This window comes from Dasypus novemcinctus, chromosome 10, assembly GCF_030445035.2.
Source record: "Dasypus novemcinctus isolate mDasNov1 chromosome 10, mDasNov1.1.hap2, whole genome shotgun sequence".
Classification (NCBI taxonomy): Eukaryota; Metazoa; Chordata; class Mammalia; order Cingulata; family Dasypodidae; genus Dasypus; species Dasypus novemcinctus.
In genome coordinates, this window is record NC_080682.1 from 58,221,898 (window position 1) to 58,247,206 (window position 25,309).

The following is a 25,309-nucleotide window of genomic DNA, read 5'->3' on the forward strand; positions in this document are numbered from 1 at the left end:
ACCTAACATTGTCTTTTCCAGGGAAGGTTTGTTTTGTTACTTGCTTTCAAATTTTCATCTAATGACTTAGGATATGATACAGAAACACAAGAGAGTCTTCCTGAGGCCAAGGGCAGCTTATTTATCTTGGTGTCCCATCCAGTGCCTGATAAATAGCAGGCACTCAATAGGTCTTTGCTTCCTGAATACAATTAGAGAGTATGCTCCGCTGCCAACCTCTAACTAGGCACCTGTGAGGATCACAAATCCAATCAGAAAGAAAAAGATTTCCCACAGGAGAGCTGAGTCATACTCCTTACATAAATCTTAAATCGGTGGCACATTTTTAGATCCTAGTCTAATATGAACTAAAGCATAACGAGCTGCTTCCATATACACTTAGGATGGATATAGAAAAGGAAAGCTCTTCATTCAAATTAAATTGTATGCTTTCTACATCATATTGGCTATGCAGATAATTCATTTATGCTAAATGTCAATTTCAAAACTACTGGCTTTCATTGCAGAGGCTTTAGTTCAGTAGTCAAAACAGAGACATTGGATAGTACAGTTAATTAGAGAAATTTGGGGGCTAGATGAGTATCATTAAAAAGCATCTGTCTATAGTGAGATGATATCTATATAATTGCAAAAAAATAGGTCTGAGAAAGGATTTTGGTGGATGTGTACTGTTAATCCAGGAAACTGAAATACAATATACTAGGAGTGGGATCTCCCTGGGAAAGAATTCACGTATTTGCCAAATGGCTCATCAGGGACATAATTTCTATACTGCATTGATGGTTGGCATGGCTTCGGAATAAAAGTATGGATTCTTGGATCAAGTCCTTGTTCTTTGTTCCATGCTTTACCAATTGAGTGACCATCTGGAAGTTTCTTAACCTCTCTCTCTGTTCCCTCTTCTGTGAAATGTGGCTAATAATACCTCAGGAAGATGTCTTGAATACTATGTAGCAAAACATTTGTAAAACACTGAGCACGATTCCTGGCACATGGTAAGCCCTCAATATAAAGTCTCTCTCTGTTTAAACTAAGGTGATGGTTCATATAGGTGTCTGGAATATAAACCAGTGCAAATAGCAGAATAGGCAAATCTTAGTGAGTTAACTGTTTAGAACAGATTCATTTTGTATCAGACACTTGCCATATTTTACACAGTATATTCTAGTTCAGTGTATTATTTTTAAATAATGAATGTATAAGAAAGACCAGAGAAGCACCATATGAGAAAATAAATGGAAAATCCCAAACCACAGAAGGTACACAGTGATGCAGCATCCCTGGTTGTGGCGGCCACACCCCATCCATCCTCACCAGTGTCGTGACCTCCTCATGCTGTGGCACCAGAGCGGCACCTTCTCCTGTCTACAGCACGTGCCAGAAGTGCCAAGTTACATTTATAAGGCAACTCTGGGGTGAAGGATCCAAGTCATTTCCAACATTGGCATTACAACTCTCCTCTGTCGACTACACTGCTGAGCACCACCCTCCCGGACCCCTTACCTGAATTGTCAATCTGCTTTTGGTATTCAGAACTTTTCTCTCAGCATCCTGGAATGCTTTCTGCAGCCTCTGTTCCATCGTCTGCGCAAACTTGCAGGACTGTATGTTGTCTGACTGACTCACAAACTGCAGCACTAGAACGAAAGTAATAAATCAGTGTTCACCAATGTCTTAGTTCCTTGGACTTAATAGCAGTCATGATATAAAACAGCATGACTTTAAAGTAAGGAAATTAGGTAAATAAACAATAAGGCTGGACAAGGTTTGGTTGTAGTTTTGAAAGTGGCTCTTAAAGTGATTCATAACATACAAAAATAAAAAACATGATCGAATCTGAGACTCCCTCCAATGCTAAGTATTTTAGGATTTCATTTGATTGGAATATAGAGACATCTGCTCAAAGACTGAGAAAAATAATAGTCTAAGACAGATCATGCCTTCTATTTTCTTAGAGATGAAAATCATTAACTTGCATTACTAAGTTAATTAATCTTTCAATTTCAGTGGTCTCCTCACTCTTGTGGTTCACAAACTTTGCAAAATAGAATCATGAGGAAGCTTTAAAAAAAAAAAAAAAGATTCCATGGCCTAAGCCCAGAGATTCTGACTTAGTGGCATTTGGAATCCATTGCTCCAACCCACAGATTTTTATGGGTGCTCAGTGCATTCATATCCACTAGTTACAGAGAAAAAAATATGGTACTTGGTACTTATAATTACTAATTACATAAAATTCTGATGAATTTAGGGATGGAAAAATTTAGGTTGATGTGCGGAGAACTTGGACATTTGATTAACAGGGCCTTTTGAGGAAGGTCCACAGGAACTTGAAAGATGACAGACCACCTGGTAATCAAGTTTTTTTTCTTTTTTTAGGAGGTACCAGGGTTTGAACCCTGGACCTTGCACATGGGAAGCAAGCGTTCAACCACTGAGCCACATGGGCTCTCCTGAGTTGGTTGTTTCATTCGTTTGCTTGTTGTTTGCTTTTGTTTTTAGGAGACACCAAGGATCAAACCCGGGGCCTCCCATGTGGGAAGCAGGCACTCCCTCACTTGAGCCACATCTGCTCCCCAGTAAGTTTTTAAACATGTACCCTCTTGGTACTGCCTCTGGTTCCAGAATGGATAGGAATCCTTTCCTTGTGAGTTACTTGCCTGTTTTCAGCTGGAAGTAGCCTGCAGGCTGGGAATCCCACGGGGAAGCAAGTACTGCCACAGACTGTAAGTTTGGGGTGTGTTGCTTCAGATCTGCAGTGACATTGCTGACCCCATAAATACCCAGCATTTCGACCACTACAGCAGGGAGGTAGACCAGCCTCCCCTTGGTAGCATAATAGCCAACTGTGACGTTGTGAGAATGCTCCAGAATGTCCACCTACAAAACAAATGGACTCACAGAACTCATTGTTTATTTCCAGGAGACTCTAAGTTCTTCTTGGTGTTTCTTAGAATCACAACTGTTGTTTAGCATGGCTGGGGAATAGGGTGTCCTCATTCAACAAAGACTCTAACAATCCTATAAAGCATACATGGATTGCCAAGTCTCAAAGTATCAGAATACAACAAAATGTAAGTTATGTCAAACATACATGGAATAGAATTAAACCCATGTTTTTTAAAAAATTCCTTAAATAGCTCAATATAATCCTGTGATACCAATTATCACCAAAAAGGCAAAGGGAGGAGATGGCAGGCAAAAGAGATTTTCAAGGAATGGAATGAAGGGGGAAACAGCTTTATTAAATTATAATTCTCATCCTTTATAAAAATTTACAGGCAGAAATGATAGATGAAATGGGGCAGGGGTCAGGAAGTAAATAAGACTCTAGAAAAAGAGTCCTACAGACTTGACTCCATCTCACATTTCCTTGGTTTATATGTTGGTTCAAGACCAAGGAGGAAATGGGCCATAAAGAAATTTCTCTTCCAGCTGAGTCCGAAGGGCCACTGATGATCTGAACTCTTTTCTGTTTTAATTGGACTATTATAAGGCTTTGGGTTTTTATCCTTATTTTGTTTTGCTTTCCTTCTATTCTATATCAACAGTTCAGATGACTTTAATACCTGCTTCCCTTCCCTTTGTCTTGCATCTACATTAGTCTCATCATATATAGTTTCCAAAGAAGCCAAGACAAATGATTTTGTAACAGGGTAGGTGCACCTTTGCTTCCTTCACACTGTGTGGTCCTCACAAGGTTGTTTCCTAAAATGGTGTGAAGTTGAGTTTAGGTATAACAAGAGGTCTTTCTGGATAGAGCATGGGCTCAATACTAAGCAACACTAAATCACCCAGCGAGAAGGCTACTCCCTTTCGAGTCCTTCTTTATTAATTAATTTGTTTGTTTGTTTTGAGGTACCGGGGCTGGGGATTAAACCCTGGACCTCGCATGTGAGAAGCCAGTGCTCAATCACTGAGTCACAGAGGCTCCCCTGGAGTTGTTTTTATTTTTGTTTGCTTGTTGTTTGTTTTTGTTTTTAGGAGGCACCAGGGACCAAACCTGGGACGTCCCGTGTGGGAAGCGGGCGCTCAACTACTCGAGCCACATCTGCTCCCCTTGACTCCTTCTAATTACTTCAAGGAGCAGTTCTCAGTTTAGGGTTTATTTGCCTTTAGACCCTCTCTAACTATTGCAAATCCTTTAAAAAGCAAAAACAAAGTGACACCAAGCTCAGAGCCTGCAGTGGGCAACAATGGCTAGCCTAAGAGCTGTTTTGTTCCCAAAATTCTCATTTTTACCATCACATTTTACTTGTGGCAAATGATCTTAGTTTCCATTTATGGTGGTTATATCAAATCCTTTTAAAAGAAATGTATTTAGGTTTCAAAAAGTCAGCTGATTATAAAATGCTAATACATGCTAATTGCCACAGTGGTCTGTGAAGTGCAGAAAAGACAAAACTGTGAAGGGAATTTGCAAATAATGACTGAAGTTGAGTGAAAACTGCATCAGGCAACCAAACGGAAATATTCACATTTTCAACTTTCAAATAAAATTTCTGGTGCAGAAAACACAGAAGTTTCTCATGGAAAGCATTTCGCTTTCTCATCAGTATATAAAAGAGATTGCCAATGACCAATAAACTATGTGCCAGGTTTTATTTCTAGTCCTTGGGGTAGAGAGTGGAGAGGACCACTGAGCCATATGCAGCTGTGGAACAAAGCACCAAAGGAGAAAGCCAGAGCAGTAATTTTGAGGAGTGCAAAAGGGAGCCCACTGACTGCCAACTGCATTTATTGCTTTAAAACTTGGAAGTGAGCCAAAGGAGTGTAAAAGCAAGGCTTCCATCATTTGGGTATGTCATCAAAATCAGTCAGCAGTTGTTAAACAGAACTTGGCATTAAAGCATTCGGAGACAAAAAGAAAAAACAAAACAAAACTGTTTATTTCTCTATCTGCTGTTGTCAATTCAAGCAAAGTTGGACTTGATATACAAGTCAGAGTAATTTTGAAATGTCTAGAAATAAATCACTACCTATTTGTAATGATGAATAAGATAAAGGAAAAAAAACAATGGTTTCTGGAAGATCACACTAATAATATTAAATAATATTATATGTTGCCCCCCCCCAAAAAAAAAAACACCACAGGATAATGGGACTATTTAAAACGGACATTTAAAAAATTCTAGACAAAAGGCAATTAGTCTCAACTTTCCTCTCAAAGTTTGACCTTTGTCTCTAGCCACCATGCATTAGCTATTTGCCAAAATGAAAAGCGATCATACTTCTAGCAAGTGTGGTTATGGTGCCTACGAAGGGGGAAATGACAAAGATATCCCTGGACCCAAGCAGAAAGCAAGGACAGGGTAGCTCGATTACAAAAGCAAGGGGCTTACGTGTGCGGAGACATCGCTCTGGTGGAAAGCCTTCCTCAGCGCCTGTGAGAGCCCTTTGGCTACGTTGAGCTTCAAGGATTCAATGATCTGCACTCTCCTTTGAGTCAGAAAGAGAACTGCAGGCCAAAACAGAGGCATGGTCATCAGAGTAAAGCAGAGGACCTCATACTTGACAAGCTCTCCCTTCCTCCCCAACTACCACCTCCTGAAAGCTCTTAGCAAACAGGGTGGGTGCAAGTCCAACTGATGAGAGGGGTGGAGCAGGATCCCGCTGAAGTCCAAGGAAAAGAAGGCCCTAGCCATTTGCGAGGCTCTAGTGCTGAGAGCAGGTGGGCTGTAGGTACATCATTTCCAACCCATGGCGTCCCTGGCTCAGAGCTGAGCTCAGCAGCACCTGCCCCTGATGGCTCTACACGTGAGCAAATTCCTGCGGCAGCATCCACTGGGAGCCTACTTAGGTGCAGGCCCTGAGCTGGGCGCTGCATCCTACAACAACCATGGGTCAGTGGTGCACCCACAAGGCGGGGGGTAGGGATGAGAGAACAAGCACCCATGACTGAACATGGGAGGTGCTATCTAAAGGGGAGCCTAGGATGCTGAGGCAGCTCCTAGGAGGGGTACTCAGCCCTGACTTGGGCATAGGGGTGGGCATCAGGGAAGGGTTCTTGGGGGAAGTGATGTTCAGCTGAGTCCTGAAAGAGAACCAGAGTGAGTTAGACCAAAGGGGAGGGGGTTGCCTCCACCTACTCCCAGCAGGGAATAGCATGTGCAGGGGAGGGACAGGAAATATTTTCGGTATTGCTGTTTCAGGCTTTGGCCTGAGGGCAATAGGAAGTGAAGGGTTTTAAGCAAAGGAGTGCATTTTAGCAGGTCCCCTTGACTGTGGAGTGGAGAGGAGGGAAGTCTGAAGGCAGACGGATAAATCTGGCTGTCCTTGCAGAAACTTGCAGGAACCGAGGTGAGCAAGGATGCCAGTCTGAGCTAGGATATGGAGAGAAATGGTGTTTCAGGTAGATCTGAAAGTAACTGGTGATTGATTAGACGTGGTTGGGGTGGGAGAGTGAAGAAGAGAGGAGAGAATGCTTAAGACTTCTGCAGCTGGGGTAGGGGCTGCCTGTCACTCCGAGGAGGGGGTGCAGGTCTGGAGGGAGGGGGGAGGGGGTGGAAAACCACACAGAAAGAGCTGCTGTACTTTGTGCTATGCCTAGTTTCATCAGTTCCCATTTTAGAATAGGACATGTCTCAAGATATAATTTCATTTCATTCTCTGTGGGGTGAGGAGGAAGGCGGGATGTGAACATTCAACATTGGCATGCTCTTTCAAGTAATTTGTCTATTGCTTTTTATAGTAGACACAACCACACTATTAAAAGCACCCTGTGCATTCTAGGGCTGCTTTGCTGCAACTAGGGGGTGGGGGCTAAAGAGATAGCAGCCAAGCTTTGCTCTCGGTTCTGCTGCTACCCACCCAGCCTCTTCATGAAGAAGACCTCCTTTTTAACGTCAGAAGAAATCCTGGTCTCCCACATAGCGCACCGCAGTTGTTCTTGCGGTATCTGCTGATTGAAAAAATACATGACAACAAGCGTTTCTGGATTCTGTACTACTTCCAGAAATTCTGCATTTTACTAACCACATCATTCATTCACGGGAGACATCATTTATTCCCTCTATGGACAAAGCTTGGTACACAATTGCATTCTCAGATGTGTGGTTTCCCAGGACCTTGGACTGGGACCACAACTCCAGAATAGTGTCACATAATACCCCTTCTTTCCTCTGTCACTTGATAAAGAGCAGGGTTTCTCAGCTGCAGCACTATTGGCATTTTGGTCTGGATAATTCTGTCACGGAGGAATGTCCTGTGCATTGTGGACTTTCAGTGGTATCCTTGGCCTCTACCCACTAGATGCCAGTAGCACCCCTACCCAGATGTGGCAACCAAAAAAGGCTTCCAGAAATTGCTAAGGACAAAACCGAGGACAAAATTGCCCCTAGAAGAGAAACACTTGTTTGAAAGAAAATATAATAATTGTTACATCTCAGAAGCCAGGGTGTGTTTGTTGCTTTCAGGTGAAATCAGCGGGAGAGTAGACCCTCACCTGTCTTCACCAGGAGCTTACTGGACATCTGACACTCGAGGCTGGACACCATTTTACCAGTTGTGACCACTGCCGTGGACGCGGCGGGAAGAGCTGCATTGGCATTTTCTGCCGGCAGGGGCGGCCACCGGGTGGCCTTCACGGAGGCCGTAAACGACGTCAAGGCGGCCGTGGCTGTCAGCGGGCGGGTGGTGGACGCTTTGGGCACCTCTGGGTTGGTGGGGTTTGGGAGGCCCGTGTGCATGGCTTGTGGTTTCCTGGGGAGGTGCGTTGTGGACAGCAGGCCGGAGGCAGTGCCCACGCCGCCCTGCATGGCTGAATGTGCGCTCATGGTATGTGCTGTTCTCGCAAACGCGTAGGTTGGTGTGAACGGGAAGTCTGTATGGACTGCCCCTGGGGTTGCCTTTGGGCCAGATGCTGCCTTGTGGGTGACATTCTTAGTTAGAGCGGAGGCCAGACTGTCCTTGGTTAATCCTGAGGCCACAGCCAAAGGGCTGCTGCTGGTTCCCTTGGCAACCAAGGCTGCGGACAGCACCGATGAGCTTGATCTCCTCAGAAACAACGTGGAGGCAGCTGCTGCTGCTGATTCTGCCTTGGACGACACTGAGGAGTCCACTGTAATGAGAGAAAAAGCAAAGTCAGTCATTGGCCCAGAATGCACAGCTCACTTGTTCTGGTGATGAACGGATGTAACTTGTGGGTTTGCTAGGGTGAAAAATCTCTGTGCTCTGGGCTTGCAGCAGGGAGAATTTAGGCAAAACAGCTTTAGGCTAATTAACTCAATTAACATAATGAGAAAGCCATTTATAGAAAGCTATGCTTGGTAACAAGGACACTTTAATAAGGAATACTTTCAAAAAATCAAGTAGGCAGAGTATCAACGAATGACACAACTATTTGGGGCTGCTAACTCATTCCTGAAAGAGTGTGGTGCTCCTTCAGAGTCAAGCTAGTTTTTGTGTTGAGCTTGAAGATGCTTTGGCCATGGAAGCAGTCATACCTGTTGGTTGGATACCAGGAAACAAGCTACCTGCATTAGTGGCTGCACCTGTCCATTTCTTGGGGCGCTGAGAAGGCAGTAACGCTTTGAATGGTGTCCTGAATAAGGTGCTGGTTGATACAGGAGAAGATTCAGCAGTAGAGTGATAGCTGAGGATATTCTGGAATGGTGTGGAAGCGTTTATCACAGGTGACGGGTAGATGTTGCTGGAAGAATGGGAACGTGTATCTGTTCCATCTGAAAGCATTCCCTGCAAGATAGCTGCAGAAGTTAGACTTGGTGAGGTCAGCAAAAAAGGATGTGTTGGAGGGGCAGGCAGCTCTAAATGAGGATGAGACACAGGAGGTTGATTTGCGGATGGGGAATCATCAGCCTCAGCTGTTTGGAAGTCTCTAGAATGGTTGTTACTGTTTGTGGGCCAGAAGTCTGAACGGTTTCCAACCTTTGAAATGTTTGGCTGTAGTATGGGCTGGCCTGTGTTTGTACCAAGAAATGGATCCTGAATGCTAAAGCCACCTGTAGTCTCTGAATGCCAAGCAGTATCTTTGAAATCCTGAAATTTTATTGCACTGGCAGCTGCAGTTAAACCACTGGGAATAACAGTTGAAGTTGAATGAGTTTCCCAACTTGTGGAGTTAATTGTATGTCCATTTAAATCATAATTTGTTTGTTGCAGTGAGCCAGATATTCTTGATTCTGTGGAAAGGGATCCAGTTTCTGAGGCAAGAGGACTCCAAAAAATATCTGTGATTGTTGGCCTTTTCGTGTCTCCCATTGTGAAGGAATCAAAAACATCAGTGGAGGAGGGGAATGCTGTCACCTGTGTGGAAGCTGAAGCTGAGTATCCAGAATGGTCTACAGCAGCTACAGAAGTCACTGATGTGGTACTGGAAAAGCCAGGAGATAGGGAAGCAGTCTGTGGGAGCTGTTTGGGTGGGATGGAATATGGAGATAATTCCGAGGGAGCGAGATTCTTCAGAGGAGCCTGGAGAGAAACTCTCATGTTTGCCTTTTCCTTTTCCTCTAAAACAGCCACACTCCTCTCTTTCCACAGGGGAAATGCCCAAGTTGTGGAAAGAAGATGAGGGAATCTACTTGAAAGAAGGTTGGTGGCTGCAGGAGGAGGAGATGCAGCATGGCCGTCTTTTCTCAGAGTTGGCATTTTTTTCACAGTGGATGGAGAGGCATCATTTTGTCCTGAAGAGTCTGCTGTTCTGTTCCATGGTAATGCAGGAATGGCCTCAGTAAGGATGGTTTTCCCTGGACCCACTGGGGAGAAAGGCAGAGGAGCTGGCATCAAAGAGGAAGATACGTGTTCTACTGAAAGGGTGGGAATTCCAAAATTCCCTGGAGCTGGCGGTAAATGTGGTGGGTTAGCAGAGTCATTTGCAGTAGCAGAAGCAAGCCTTCTGCTGGTCATTTCTACTGCCACTGAGTCTTTGGTCTGAAAAAGTGAAGGCCCAGCCTCATGGGTCGCTGCTGTGCTCTTAAAAGTTGGCAAAGACACCCCATTGTGTGCTTTTTTAGCTACTTCAGGTTTGACTGGCTGAGTGGAAGCAGGACCTGGAGCTACTTCCAACTTTGGCAATGGGCTGGTTCCATCTGGAAACCAAAGACTTCCTGGTGCTAGGGGAGTGGGAGACAGATGGGCTAGCTCTGCCACAGAGCTCAAAACCCCAAATGTGGGTGAGCTTGCGGAGTGGGGGTTCTCTGTTGGGGACAACTCAGAATACTGTTTTGTTGAGGATCCAGAAAACCCTAGAGGAGGGCTGCCCACTAAATCCAGGGCAGTTTTAGATGGAGGGTGGTTCATTTCATTAGCCAATGGGCTTCGGGGATTAGCTATGCTCTGACTTGAGTAAGAATCAGCTGGAGCTGTTATTTGAGGGAATAGAGACACTTTGGTGGGTCGCTCTGTTGACTTTGAATATATGATGGAATGAAGTGATTCAGGAGCCAATGAAGAGGATGAAGGTGGGGGGAGAAGTGGAAGAATGCCTGACCTTGGGGCATGTTGTTTTGGAGTGGAGGGAGCCTTTACTGGTACGGGCTGAAATGGAAGGACAGCATTCAAGGATGTCACTGATGGGACCTTGGGCAGAGGGGGGAGCATGCTGGTGTGAGGCAAACCTGAAGCATCGGCTGCTTCTTTTCCCCCTTGAGGTCTCGGTTGGACCAGGGACTCGGTGGAATCCTTGGATGACTCAAGGGAGGCGCTGTGTCCACTTCCTTGGTAAAAGGAAGAAGAGAAATCCCCATGAGCCCTGGTTCTGCGGTGTATCTTGGGCAGAGGTGTTCGAGCTAACTGAAGCAAGCTGGTGTTGTCAGGGGACTGTCCCAGCACATCCTTGGTTCTGTCCACTGCTAAGGAAGACTTGACTTCTGAGAAAGGCCATGTTGGTGAAATTGGTAACAATTTCCGGTGAGGAAATGACTCTGGGGTTGGGGTGACATTTATCTGTAGATTGTCTGTTCCTGTGAAACAAAATATCAAGCCGTTAGGCAATGGATAATCAAGTTCTTGCTCAGGTCAGATGCTGGAGAAAGGAGTGGGTAAGACAGGCACAGCCTTAACCTCACGGAGTTCCAGTTTCATCACTGAGGACTTAGTAGACAAATTCAAAAAATGAATGAAGTAATCACAAGTATGCAAAGTGCTCCAGCTAACATACTGGCAAGTTAGGTGGAGATAAAGTGATACTTAAGGGAAGACTTGAAGATATTCGTGTATTTTTTTTCTGTACCATGCACGAGTGAAAATCAGTTTAGAAAATCAAAGATGCATGTGGCTACCTCTCATGGCCCATGACACCAAAAGACACCTCAGCCAAGAATCCAAAGTGCGTACAAAACGAATCTTCTTTTTGTACCCTAAAGCATCTCAACCAAAAAACCTGAGGTTGCCTTTGTTTGGAAATATCACATGAAAGAGACATTTATCTTCTTGGATTTAAAGGATCCCTTCTGCTATCATTCACACTATGTCAAATAAAGCAGATTAGGACCTCAAAGAAACGCTACTGACATCCAACCTAGGACCATCGACACCTCCCCCAAGGCCCGGGTGTCACTACAAGCACCTGCACAGACCAGAACTGTCAACACTAATGTGTGAAAACACAGGCAGAAAGTTCTGTGGTGTTTGAAGGTGTTCGTGAACCCAGAGGTGGTTAAATAATTTTTTAAATTAAAAGTAAAAAAAGGAAGAAGAGGTACTACTAGCGCCGTCTTTCTACATTATTAACAACAACAAAAAATGTTAGAACCATGTGCTAGAAAAAAGCGACCAAGATTTGAAGTCAGAAGATTTGGGTTTGACCTCAACCGTAACCACTTTTGGGTGCAGCGTGCATCTCTGGACCTCTGTTGCATGAATTGAGGTTAATAAGTACTCCCTAACTACCCCCATCAAGCTGTAGTGAGGAGCAAATTAAATGATGGAGGTAGAAGTAAGGGCTTTCCAAACAGAAACACTAAACAAATGTTAGCTGTCATTTGGGTTTTCTGTTGTTGTTGTTGTTTCTTTGTTTAACCAAAGAGAACACTATGGCCCAAAGAGGGGGCACCATTTGCCAGAAGCCACATAACTGATAAGGGACAGAAGTGGTTCTAGATGCAAAGTTTGCTTACAATGCAGTGCTTTCTTTTTTCCTTTTCTTCCATGTAGCTTTTCTCAACAGAATTTCTAGTCTTCACCTCACCCTCATCAGCAAAAACAAGCAAAAACCACACAAGCAAAAAACAAAACCTAAAATCTTAAAATATTTGCACTTTTAGAATATGTAATAAAGAAAGCCCTTTCCCACTTTTCTCTGCAGTCATCACAAAAACTAGACAGTGTGGTTTTCTGATATACTATTTTCACTTTCGTTCTTAAAGACTGAACAGAAAGTGAGAAAAGAAGGTGTTTTTTATCCTGAATTAGGTAACACACAAAAAAATTTCCTCTCTGAATCTTTGCTTTCTTGTTTTTAAAATTTCCCATTCTTGGGATTTACAGATACCCCCCAAAATTGGCTTTAGTCACTTTTTAGAAAACATCCAGGTGTACATCAGTACTAGATTAGTCAATGGATTTATTCACTGGATTCCATGAGAACCAAGCCCTCTTCCCGGGCAAGCCATCTTCAGCAGGCAGGCTGTCTCTTCACTACGAAATTGGAATTTTAGGGTCCTTACCTGCAGGGTTCAAAGTTCCCTCTGGCCTTTGCTAGCCAAGATCCTCCTTAAAGAGAAATGCCTGGCAAGATGCATATACAGCTACAAGACATCAAAATCTACATAGCATTTCATTAAAATGTCCATACTTGTTAAGAACTGCCTCATGGTTGGCAATGTAAGGAAGTAAATATTTAATCTATTCACCTTCCGCCAGTTACAATTTTAAGGCTATGTTTCATGCCTCAACCTTCCCTGTTCACGTTGGTTATCTCCTAGATAACCTCAGCTTCATATTTTTCATGAGCTCCTATCTGGTTACTTATATGGGTAGTATGTACATGGATAAATATAGCACCCATATAATGTATGTGACAGTTTGAAGCTGGATGGACCCCAGGAAAATATGTTCTTAGAGCTAATTCATTTGTGTGGGTGTGAACTTATTATAGGTGGGAACTTTTGATTAACTACTTTAGTACGGCATGACCCAGGGTAGGTCTTAATCCTCTTACTGGACTCCATTAAAAAAGAGAATGAGGGAAGTGGCTGTGGCTCAATCAATTGGGCTCCCATCTACCATATGGGAGGCCCTGAGTTTGCGTCCCGGGGCCTCCTTGTGAAGGCAAGCTGGCCCGCGCCCGCGGAGACCTGACGGCCCATACCCGCAGAGTGCTGGCACGGCAAGTTGATGCAACAAAGGGAGACAAGCAGACACAGAAGAATGTGCAGCAAATGGACACAGAGAGCAGACAGCAAGCAAGCCACAAGGGCGAGGGTGGGGAATTTTTAAAAAAAATTCAATTAAAAAAACAAAATCCAAAAAAATAGAAAGAATACGGAGAGAAACACAGAGAAATCCCCAGAATCCAGGAGAGAGAAAGCCCTGGAAGTCAGAAGCTGAAATCAACAGAACAGAGAAGCAAAGAGAAAGAGCCACGAAGCAGATAGCTGAAGGCAAGGAAGCCAGGAAGAAGAGGACAGCCTCAGGCATACCTGCCATTTGCCTTGCCATGTGGCTTCCAGGATCACCAGCAGCTGGTCTACAGGGAGAAAGGTTTCACTGGAGGAAGCCTTGATTTGGAGATTTTCACAGCCTCCAAAGCGTAAGCTTTTAAGTTAATAAATCCCCTTTGTAAAAGCCAATCCATTTCTGGTATATGCTTTTGGTAGCCTTTAGCAAACTAAAACAATGCAGTTTTGCATTTTGGTGTTTTCCAGTAACACTTTAGAATCCATTTTTCTTACTTGGATATCAGATGAAATCTATGCAGAATTTCTTCTTTTCTGCTCTCATTGAGATGGATTCAACTCACAGATCATGACTCATACCAAATTAATCTTGTGCCAAGTAAATAGCCTTGTAATTCAAATAGGATGCTACAGGTAGGTTAGCTTTTGCTTTCAGTAAGATTTTTCACAAACCCTTTCACAACAGCATTGCAAACAAGAAGGAGGAATGGGTGTTGGGTGGTAATACAAGGAGGAAGATTTGTAACTAATTGATGATCCCAACCAAAGGAGGCTGGTGGAAAGTCTTGATGTCAAAGTGAAGGGAGATGGTCTCTAGTAAACTTACCTCTCCTGGACCTTGGTATTTTCCAGACTAGAATCAGTGTTTCCTAAGGTATGCCTTATGAAACACAAGTACTCCAAGATGCCTCATGAAGAAAAGTTTCTAAACACAAATAATTTCTAGAAGTGTAGTATACTCTACTCACATATGACAGTAATTAATGTGATTCACCCTGTATTTCTGACTTTCTAACTTCTGGGCACAAAAGAATTAATTATTTTTCTATTTAAAAAGAGAAAAAAACTCAAGGCAGCCCCAAAACTCAATACTGCCTTGCTAGCATTTATCTCTCTTTTAGTTCCTAATGATCTGCTACTTGCCTGCAAGTAACATAAGCCATTCTTAAAGCGAAGCTCTCTCATCCTGGGCACAGTAGGATTGTACGTCCTGGCTCTGCTTGTGGTTGAATGGGGCCATGTGACTGGTTCTGACTTATAAGCAGAAATGAGTATCACATATGGATTAGAGCATTTAAATGCTGGAACAAGACTCTCCAGAATTCTCTTTCTCTCAGCAAAGAAACTAGCAGTGCTCAAAATGTTTGTTGGTCTACCAGCCTAGTTCCTTGAGGGACTAAGATAAGTAAAGCCTGCTGCTGACAAAAGATGTACAGGTGGCATGAACAAGAAATGAGCTTTCGCCACTGCAATTTGGGGATTGTTTGTTATTGCACCATAACCAAATTTATGCTAGCCTATCCAGAAATTAGCACCAGAGTGGATTTAGAATGAATACAGCTATACTACTGTGTATATCAACATTTAAATAAAGGCTTGTAAATGTCCCAAAGTCAATAAAACTTAAGAGAACCTTGTATGTAGTAAGAACTCAAATGGATATTAGGTAGTTTAATTGAATACTGTTTAGTCAATATTTCTCATATATGACTGCTGGAATATGTTTGGAATATTTTTCAAACATATTTGACCTCAGAACTTAGTGACTTTTAAAAAAATTCGGTGATGTACATAAAGCCAAGTAAATAAGAATTTTTATTGAGTTAAGCAAATGATACCAAATACAGAAGAACAGTTGATATGAAGAATTTCCAAGAAACACATTTCAAAGAAATATCAGCAGGCAAATTATTTATAAAGGAAGTCATAAATTAGGATTAAATATAAAGGTTTTTACTTGATAAAAAAAAAATTACCTATATAAGAACAGGGTGGAAGAGATTTCCTTTAAGAATAGTTTATGTTACCTGAAGGAAGAGTTGACTGACACATTATGAACTACAGAGAGATGTACACTAGCAAATAAGTAATGCGTTCTCAGCATGCATTAAATTTTTTCACTTTTTAAATAGAAAAAGAGTTCATACTTAGAAAACAATATGTATAATGCATATATGTAAGGTATAAAGAATAATGAAATGAACACTCATTTCATTATTTTTTTAAAAGATTCATTTATTTATTTCTCTTCCCTTCCCCCCCCCCCCCCCCCCCCCCCCGCCACCCCGGTTGTCTGTTCTCTATGTCTATTTGCTGCGTCTTCTTTTGTCTGCTTCTGTTGTCAGCAGCACGGGAATCTGTGTTTCCTTTTGTTGCGTCATCTTGCTGTGTCAACTCTGTGTGGGCGGCGCCATTCCTGGGCAGGCTGCACTTTCTTTCGTGCTGGGCGGCTCCCCTACGGGGCACACTCCTTGCATGTGGGGCTCCCCTACATGGGGGACACCCCTGTGTGGCAGGCACTCCTTGTGCACATCAGCACTGCGCATGGGCCAGCTCCACATGGGTCAAGGAGGCCCGGGGTTTGAACCGCAGACATCCCATGTGGTAAGCGGACGCCCTATCCACTGGGCCAAGTCCGCTGCCCTCGTTTCATTATTAACCATTGCCCAGCCAAAGAAATAGAGCCAATACTTTTAAAGCCCCCTGTACACTCTCCCCAGTCCCTCCCACTTCCTTCTCCCCAGAGCTAACCATTATAATAGGTTACATTTTTAAAATGTCAGGTGACAGTCCCATTCAAGAAGGCCAATTCCCTATTCTCTGCACTGCTCAGATCATATACCTGGCTGGCTGGGTTGAATTCCGAGTGTCACAATTTACAAACGATATTAACAAACTGAGTCATGCTAGTATATGATTTTCATTGGGATGCTTTACATTGTAAAGAGAAAACTTAGGGTCCTCCTTCTTATATTGGGGTGAGAAGACCTTGGTGTTACTAGTTCTATGACTGACAAAGCACATCGTTCTGAAGCATCAATTTTATTGAAAGAATTGGAGAAAAAATTACTTACGTAAGATAAACACATTCTTGAGTACAATGTCAAAATCAATGCCAGGTGCAAACATTGGCACCTGGCATTGGCCCTGGGTATTATCAGTATATGGTTCTTGGCTGTGAGGGTTATTATTTCGATGAAAAGTTTGAAAATATTGACTGAAGAGGACCATGATCTCTCCAGACCATGTGAAAAAGGGGTCAGATGTGTTGTCTGGTTCTTCAGGGACAGAACCGGGGCCAGTGGGAAGAAGGTGCAAAGGAAATTATTTGAGCTTAATAAAGGAAAGATTCCCCTAATTATTAAAATTATTGAAAACAGAATGAGCTAGTTTGAAGTTAGTAAGTTTTCCACCACTTTGGAAGTATCCAAAGCTGCATATTTTAGATTCATTCATTCCCACATTCCTCTATCTGCAAACGACTATTGTGTGCCTACCAAATGCTGGACACTGCGGAAAGCAATATGTGTTAAGGAAAAAAAACCAGTCATGCTCTCTGGCTTCATGGAGCTCACGTCCTTGTGAGAGATATGGGCTTACAACAAGCATTCTTACAAGTATAAAACTACATCTGTGGTAAGTGTTACAGATGAAGGATGCAGAGTTCTTTAAGAGCATGGAGTAGAAGGATATGACCTGGTCACAGAGGTCAGAAAAGACATCACTGGGAAGTGATGATGGTTCCAAAGATGAACACAAACTAACCAGGCAAATAGCTTTTCATGTAGAGGGAACAGCATGTGCAAAGGGCCTGTGCAGGGAAAATGCACAAGTACAAGAAACTGAAAGAAGGCGATTGTGGCTAGATCAGGAAGAGCAGAGGAAAGAGATAAGGCTGGAGAGGGGGGCGATGAGCTAGAGCACTGGAGCACTACAGGCCATGATAAAGATCACCTGCACTTAGCTTCATCCTGAGTGCACTGAAGAGAAGTAAGGTGTTTCAAGTAGGGGTTTATGGTGGGAGGGGATGGTGTACTGGAGCACATTTGTGTTTTGGAACAATTACTCTGGCTGTGGCGTAAAGAACAGACTGGAAAGGGGCAAGAGAGAATGTCAGGAGGTGCCTGCAGTGGTCCAGGCACAGGAAGGCGGGATGTTGTAAGGAAGACTGCAGCCTGGGGTGGGAGATGGAGCTAGATAAATCTTTATGGTCTCCTGCAATTCTTAGGCTTTAGATTTTAGTGTTCTTTAAAATATGTTTGATTTTGAACATGTGGTGGTTTTAAAAAGAGCTGCAAATTCTTAGACCTGCCTGCCCCTGAGAGGGGGTCTCTGTCCCGCCCCCTGGCTCTGGGGGTGCTCAGCCAATCACAGTATGGCAGATGTAGTTACTGCGTAACTTCCCAGGTCAAAGGGGCATGCAGCTTCACTAGCTGTCGTGGTCTGCCCCTTCTCTTGGAATGCTCACTCTCCCTTGCTCTCCCTCCTGGAACGCAGACGCCACTCTGTGAAAAGGCTAAACCACACGGAGATATCCCAGTCAACAGTCCCAGCCGCACCAAGCCTCCCAGTCACCCCAGGCCCTGCACCAGACATGTGATGAAGAAACCTCAGACAATTCCAGCCCCCAAACTTATGAATCTCCCCAGGTGCTCAGGTCTTCCTAACAAGGCCTCAGGCAGACACCCGCTATCTACTGTGCCCCGCCCAAATTCCTGAATCCAGGAGCATAATAAAATGGTGGTGGTTTACAACCTTAAGTTAAGGTTGTTCTGTTATGCAGCAATAACTGGAACAGTACAGTTGGGTTTTTTCCTGGGAAGTGAGGGCTACAGCTTTAATCAGATACTCAAAAGGGTTTAGGAACCAAAAAATCAGTTAAGAACACTTGATTTCCCTGAAAAAAAGAGTTTGCTTTAGACATAAGATTTTAGAATCACATCTGTGTTAAGAAGATGTATCTGTACTAATTAAAGATGTCTTATGGGTATAGGAGGAAGAAAAACTTTGAGGGGGAAAGGAGAGACAGACGGTGTTTATTAGAACAAAAGGAGAAAATAAATTTGGAGAGGTAGGGCAAAACGAAGTGACTGAAAGCTCAAAACATACTAAAGGCAAGCAGTGAAGTTAAATTTTACATAGGTATTGTGGTGGACAGACTCTAAGGTGGCCCAGTGGTCCCTGCCTCCTGGTGGCTTGGTAATCCCCTCTCCTTGAGTATGGGCACAGCCTACAACTCACTTCTACTAACAGTATGTTAGTGATGGCATGTCACCCTTAAGAATACATGACACTATATGAAACTCTGTCTTGCTAGCAGACTCACCCCACAGACTCTCCTTGTTAGTTTGAAGAAGTGGCCATTTCGGGAAAGAACTGCAGGTGGCCTCTAGGAGCTGGGGTAGCTTCTAGTCAACAGCCAGCAAGATCCGATGTCCTCAATTCTACAACTGTAAGAAAATGGATCTGCCAACAAATTGAGCGATCTTGGAAATAGATGTCACCCAAATCAGCGTCCAGATGGGAACAGCCCAGCTGACACCTTGATTATGGTCCTGAGAGGAGCTGTGTAGAGTCCAGCAAAGCAGTGCCCAGACTCCTGACACGCAGTAACTGTGAGGCAATAGATGTGTTGCTATAAGCCATTAAGTTTGTGATAATTTGTTACATAGCAATAGAAAACTAATGTGGATAGAAAGTAGGTACCTGTGGAAGACTGTACAATGAAGCAGGAGTAGAGGAAAAAGGGAAAAAAGCAGAGGGTATCAGGTTTGAAGACTAGCATGAGGAAGGTAAGAAGTTGCAATCAAGACAGTGAAAAAGAAGCACATATTAATGACTTTCAGAATGCCATAAGGAATGAGTTGTGAAATAAAATTTCTAACATGGTACCTGGGACTCTGAGGAACTTCTTTAAAGAAAACAGAGCTTTGCAAATGCAGCAACAAAGCCATAGCAGCAAACACTCTGGAATGTTATTATGAGACAGATTGTTCTCTTATGTTTAAAGACATTTTTCAAGGGGAAAAATGCCAACAATTCTAGTCAAATAACGAATTCTTGATTTCCTCAATGAACATCCACTGCACTTCCTCTCTCCCCTGATATTATCTTTTTCAATTTAGAACGACAGGAATTATTCTTTGCTGTGAAATATGGTCATTGTCTTGAGAAAAATCCACAAAAGCAAAGTCCTATGCACAAGAGAGGGAGATGAAAGTCAGTAGTGTCTTCCTACAGAGGCTCGACCTGGCCACCCTTTTGGAGACTTTACAAATATCAGTCATTCCAGGGACAGGCCAACAATTACCTTCTGTTTGGATACACAGTGCCTCCCACAAGGAGGCTGGTAATATTAAGAATTTTAAAGGGAAGAAGCTTAAATGGTAAGAGATTTAAGGAGGCACTGGATGAAGAAAGATGGGGAGCAGATATGGATATTCATTAGAAACAAGAGTGAAAACAAGCAAGACAAAGACCCTCAAAATAATGAAAAGTTAAAATTAGTCAGTCCTGCCTCTTGCCATCTCAAAGAAGCAAGAATGGACAGTCATAGAAAACTACATTCAATAAATAAATTATACACACACATACATGCACAAACCTTTTAAACTAAGCTTGTCTGAGTCAGGTTTAAATAAAACCAGGGGGAATCAGAGAGTTACGAAAATGGTAAGTCACTCATGTAATAACAGACTTAATGATAACCAACACAAATTGGGTCAGCAAGTACAAGCGTGTACACATAGTTTAAGTATCAAATGCTTTCTGTGTACATAGCACGTTTGCATTGAGTCCAGTGAAATTTAAACTTAGCCTTGAATTAAAAGAATCAGGAAGTAGATCATTAACACAGTGAAAAGAGTTTAAGAAAGTTCTTGGCCAGTTTTGGACACATTGATTCTGTTTCTACTAATGTCGATAGAGGGAGTGTAGTGATGTCACCAAGATGATGGAGTGAGACTTCCAGGGTTCTGTCCCCCACAGAACTTTTGAACTAGCCAAAATTGGTAGAACCATCTTTCTCAGGGCTTCAGAAAACAGTTCAAGGGTTGCAGTAACTGGGCAAGCACTGAAACAAGAAAAGGCCTCTTAAAAATGGTAGGAAAACCTCAGGGTGCCTTTGTCCTTCCCCCAACCTCCTCCCTGGCTCTGTGCAGAGCCAGCTTGTACTCCAAGTGTGGGTCTCTGGCTCTGGTTCCAGAGGGAGCAGAGTAACATTTATGCACATTTGGGATGGTGTATTTCCATACCCGTCCATCTGGTAGCAGCTTGAAGGAATGAACCAGGACACTTGTCTAGGTCTGGCAGATTCCAGGGCTTGCTCAGGATGTAAAAGAGACACCCAGGACAGCTAAAATGAAAATTCTGTAAAAAAAAAAACCAAACTGCCACTTCCTGGAGCAAAGGATTACCAGTTTTAAGATATATAATAGAGCACCCTGGACCTGGGAAGAAAGACAGTGAATTTCCTGGGTGATGGAGGGGAACAGTTTAGAGAATTCCTGGGGGAATTCATAAGGCCACCCACACATGCCCAAGAAAAGATATATGCTCAAGAAAGACGGGAGAAGACCCTACACTTTTGCCTTGGGATGTTCTTCAGGCTCACTGTAAATCTGGATAAGCTCTGAAGGAGAGCACTCCCACAGAGCCAATCCTTAAAGACTAGGAAAAATGTTTTCTGGGAAGCGGACTTGGCCCAGTGGTTAGGGCATCCGTCTACCACATGGGAGGTCTGCGGTTCAAACCCCGGGCCTCCTTGGCCCGTGTGGAGCTGGCCCATGCATAATGTTGATGTGTGCAAGGAGTGCCCTGCCATGCAGGGGTGTTCCCTGCATAGGGGAGTCCCAAGCGCGAGGAATGGGCCCTATAAGGAGAGCCAGCCAGTGTGAAAGAAAGTGCAGCCTGCCTAAGGATGGTGCCACCCACACGGAGAGCTGACACAACAAGATGACGCAACAAAAAGAAACACAGATTCCCATGCCGCTGACAACAACAGAAGTGGACAAAGAAGATGACGCAGCAAATAGACACAGAGAACAGACAATCAGGGTGGGGGGCTTGAGGGGAAGGGGAGAGAAATAAATAAGTAAATCTTTTTTTAAAAAGTATTTTCTTTTGTTTTTTTTTCTCCTTCTCCTTCTTCCCCCTCCTCCCTTTCCCTCTCCCCCTCCCATTCTTCTTTTCATCATCTTCTTGTGAACACCTGGCATTCAAAGAAATCTCTGTCATAACCTAGCTGGGCATAAGCTTAAGGAACAGACCACCCAATGACTAAATTCCAGCATTAATACATTAAAATATTATATCACATTAATAGAATAAAGTGGGATAAAATGTGATCATCTCAATGGAGGCAGAAAAGTCATTTGAAAAAAATCCAGTACCCCTTCTTGATAAAAACACTCAGAAAACTAAGAATAGAAGGAAACTTACTCAACATGATAAAATATATGTATGAAAAGCCACAGCTAACCTCATACCCAGCAGTGAAAGACTGAAAACTTTCCCCTAAGATCAAGAACAAGACAAAGATGCCCTCTTTCACAATTCATATTCAACATTGCACTGGAACTGCTACCCAGAGGATTTGGGTAAGAAAAAGAAATACAAGACATCCAAATTGGAAAGAAGTAAAGCTATCCCTATTTGCAAATGCCATGATCCTATTCATAGAAAATCCCAAAGACCCTACAAGAAAACTACTTCAGCTAATAAATGAATCCAGTAAAGTGAAAGCGTACAAGATCAGTGGTGTTTCTATACATCAGCAAGGAACAATCTGAAAAGGAAATCAAGAGAACAGTTCCATTTGCCATAGCAATGACAAGAATCAAATATCTAGACATAAAATTAACCAAGGATGTAAAGGAACTGTAAACAGAAAACTATAAAGCATTGCTGAAAGAAATTAAAGAAGACAAATAAATGGATAGTCATTCCATGTTCATAGATTAGAAGACTAAATATTTCAAAGATGTCAAAACTAACCCAAGCAATTTACAGATTCAACACCATCCCAATCAAAATTTAAACAGCCTTCTTCACAGAAAGGAAATGTAAAACAGTACAGCCTATAGCAAACAGTTTGGTACTTCCTTAAAAAATTAATCACATAACTATACCATATGACTCAGCAATCCCATTTCTAGGTATATACCCAAAAGAACTGAAAGCAGGGATTTGGACAGATATCTGTTTACCAATGTTCATAGCAATATTAGTCACAATTGCCAAAAAGTGAAAGCAACCCAAGTGTCCATCGACAGATAAAAGAATAAACAAAATAAGGAATATTACTCAGCTGTAAAAAGGAATGAAGTTCTGATACACACTATTCAAGGATGAACCTGGAAGACACCATGTTGATTGAACTAAGGAGACATAAAAGGACAAATATTGATGATCTCACTTATATTAAATAATATGCAAATTATAGAGATATTAAGTAGATTACAGGTTACCAGCAAGGGGTAGGGGTGGAGTGGGGAGTTAATGCTTAGTGGGAATTTTCTGTTTGGGGAGAGGAAAAATTTTTGTAAGGGATGGTGGTGATGGCAGTACAACATTGTGAATTTAATTCATACCACTGAATTGCATAGTTGAAAGTGGTTAAAATGGGATATTTTATGTTGTATATATGTTACCACCAAGAAAGAAAAATAGAGAAAGAAAAAGAGAAAAAGAGAAAAAGGAAGGGAAGGAAGGAGGGAGGGAGGAGGCTGAGACAGAAAAAGAAAGGGGAAGGTGAAAACTGCCTTCCTTATGTTCCCAGACCTCAGAGACCCACGAGCATGATGATGGATTGTTCAGGCCTCTGTCTGCAGGAGGATCTTGGCACTTCTGGTTTATCCTTTTCAGGACTTGCACAGAAGACTCAGACCCTGGCGTGATGCGGCCATACTTGTCGTCCTGTGGCATGGCAGACAGAGTTAGACCTCTACCTTCAAAAAATCCCTTGTGTTCATCATGTTCCTCTGCTATATCTTCTTCTCTCTGGGCCTCTCTTCAGTCCCTAGGGATGTGTCAGTCCTGTATTCATGGCTGTTTTCACCTCAGACCCCAGGCTGAGACCCTCCTTTCCAAAGCTGTCAGAGTCAGCTACTTAAGGAGTGTCCTTCACCAGGTTTAAAAGCCCTCCCCAGAGCTGCCCAGATTGCTTCCTGGTTTCCTCAGCATCCTGCTACAATCGCAGTCCTTTTACCATCAGTGTTGCTCCTTTCTTTTTCTGCTAGAGACGCTGAGGAGAAGAAAGCCAGCCTGGCGTAGGCATATACCTGGGTACAGGTAAAGCCAGGTTTCTAACTACGGACAGGAGACATCCACTTTGTCCCATTCATTGCCCACATCAGGTTTCCTTAATTGTAGCACTTAAAGAAAAACAAAGCTGATCACCAACAGCTCCTTAATATAGGAAACTACGGCAACCAATTCATAAAAACGCCAAACCCCTCTTCCTTAAAGGCCAGAGTAGAATGTTGGTAGCTTTCTATCAGGCCCTCCAGTCACGCTGCCTGCATTCAGCATTCCTCCGTTTGCTAAAGCTGTGACCTTGAGCACCTCTCTGTGCCTCTGTTTCCTCATCGTAAAATGGGGACAATTACCAAACCCACCTCATGAAACTCTTTCAAGGATTAAAGTGGGTTAATACATGTAAACTACGTGGAATAGTATCTGCTACCTAGTGCTCAAAACTGCTAGCTACTGCTGGTATTATTATTGTTGTTATTTGCTTAGCCCAGGAGAGACACAGATGCACTTAAGTACCCGGATGTCAGACAGACTCAGAAATGCCTACAAAGCATTCCTTGACACAGTCCTTCACATCTGTGGAACACCTTGTGGCCTGAAGAATGATTTCAGATCATTATTACCCACCTGATTCCTCACAGAACCTGTGAGGTAGAGGATAAAGATTGTTATCCCTACTTTACAGGTGAGGAAACCAGGGTTCAGAGAAGTCAAGGTCCAAGGTTCACCAGGAACTACTCGCGAACCTAGGGTGACTCCATGCCAGTTCAAGGTTCTCTGCACCACAGGTGAGAAGGAGCAGTTTTCCTCCGTTTCCAGGTGTGGGGCCAGCCCTATCTTCCCAGAGTGACCCAGCTGAACTGACGCCCATGCGGTAGCTGCCTCTTCTTTCTGGTTTTGAGCGTGTTTCTGCAGTGCAGACATCACTGAGTACATCTCTAAATCATGGAGATCTGTCAGGCTTTGATTCCCTGAAGGTCAAAAGAGATGGATTAAGAGTCATTGTTATGCCAAAGTATCCGCCACAATGGAAGCATAAGTTCTGAAGTTCTTGCATGAGATGATTTCTCTTGGGGCTTTTTAAAACAAAACAGCTAATAGAATCAAATTGCCATTCCTTAAAGTATGCCAGCAAATAGAAAGCTCTGTTTACTGCATTGACAGAAGCATTTTAACTTTCAAAGCTCTTTCACAGCTATTTTCTTTTCTTTTAAAGTTTATTGCTCTTAAATCCCTTATGGAACAGGCTTAAAAATAAAGCTGATGTTTCCCATTATAACAATAATACAATGTCACTTTTATTTTTTAACATGGGCTTACATAATCATTTCAGAAAGTTTAGAAAAAGATGGAAAAGTAGAAGGAAAAGAAATGAATCCCTCCTCCCTCAGTCCTCAATACATATATGTTCCATCACATAGAGAAAAGCATAATTTACACTGTGGTGAGTTTTCTTTCACACTTTGTTCTTGGCCAAGCTTTTGTGTGCTTGCTTTATACATCTGCGATAGCTCAACACATCCAACTTTGTACCTGTTTTTTTCTCTTTTAATATTATATTAAAAGCATTTTTCCATATTGTTAAGAAGTGGTATAATAATTTCTTTAAATATCTGTTACAACACAGGAGGTTTATAAATTTTCAGTATTATAAAGAACAGCCTTTTTTCTTGTAATTTTGTAACCATAATTACCAAATT

At 42.8% G+C, this 25,309-nt stretch overlaps 1 protein-coding gene across 1 annotated transcript in view; it reads right to left on the reverse strand.

Moving 5' to 3' along the window:
- Positions 1 to 25,309, reverse strand: part of KIAA1549L (KIAA1549 like) — a 318,974-nt gene that overhangs the window by 125,695 nt on the left and 167,970 nt on the right. Inside the window, exons 2-6 of the mRNA XM_071218358.1 lie at positions 8,475 to 10,919; positions 7,445 to 8,059; positions 5,343 to 5,458; positions 2,661 to 2,880; positions 1,504 to 1,637 (exon numbers count right to left, since the gene is read on the reverse strand). Of these exons, the coding sequence (XP_071074459.1) occupies positions 1,504 to 1,637; positions 2,661 to 2,880; positions 5,343 to 5,458; positions 7,445 to 8,059; positions 8,475 to 10,919 (3,530 nt within the window). The remainder of the gene's footprint in view (positions 1 to 1,503; positions 1,638 to 2,660; positions 2,881 to 5,342; positions 5,459 to 7,444; positions 8,060 to 8,474; positions 10,920 to 25,309) is intronic.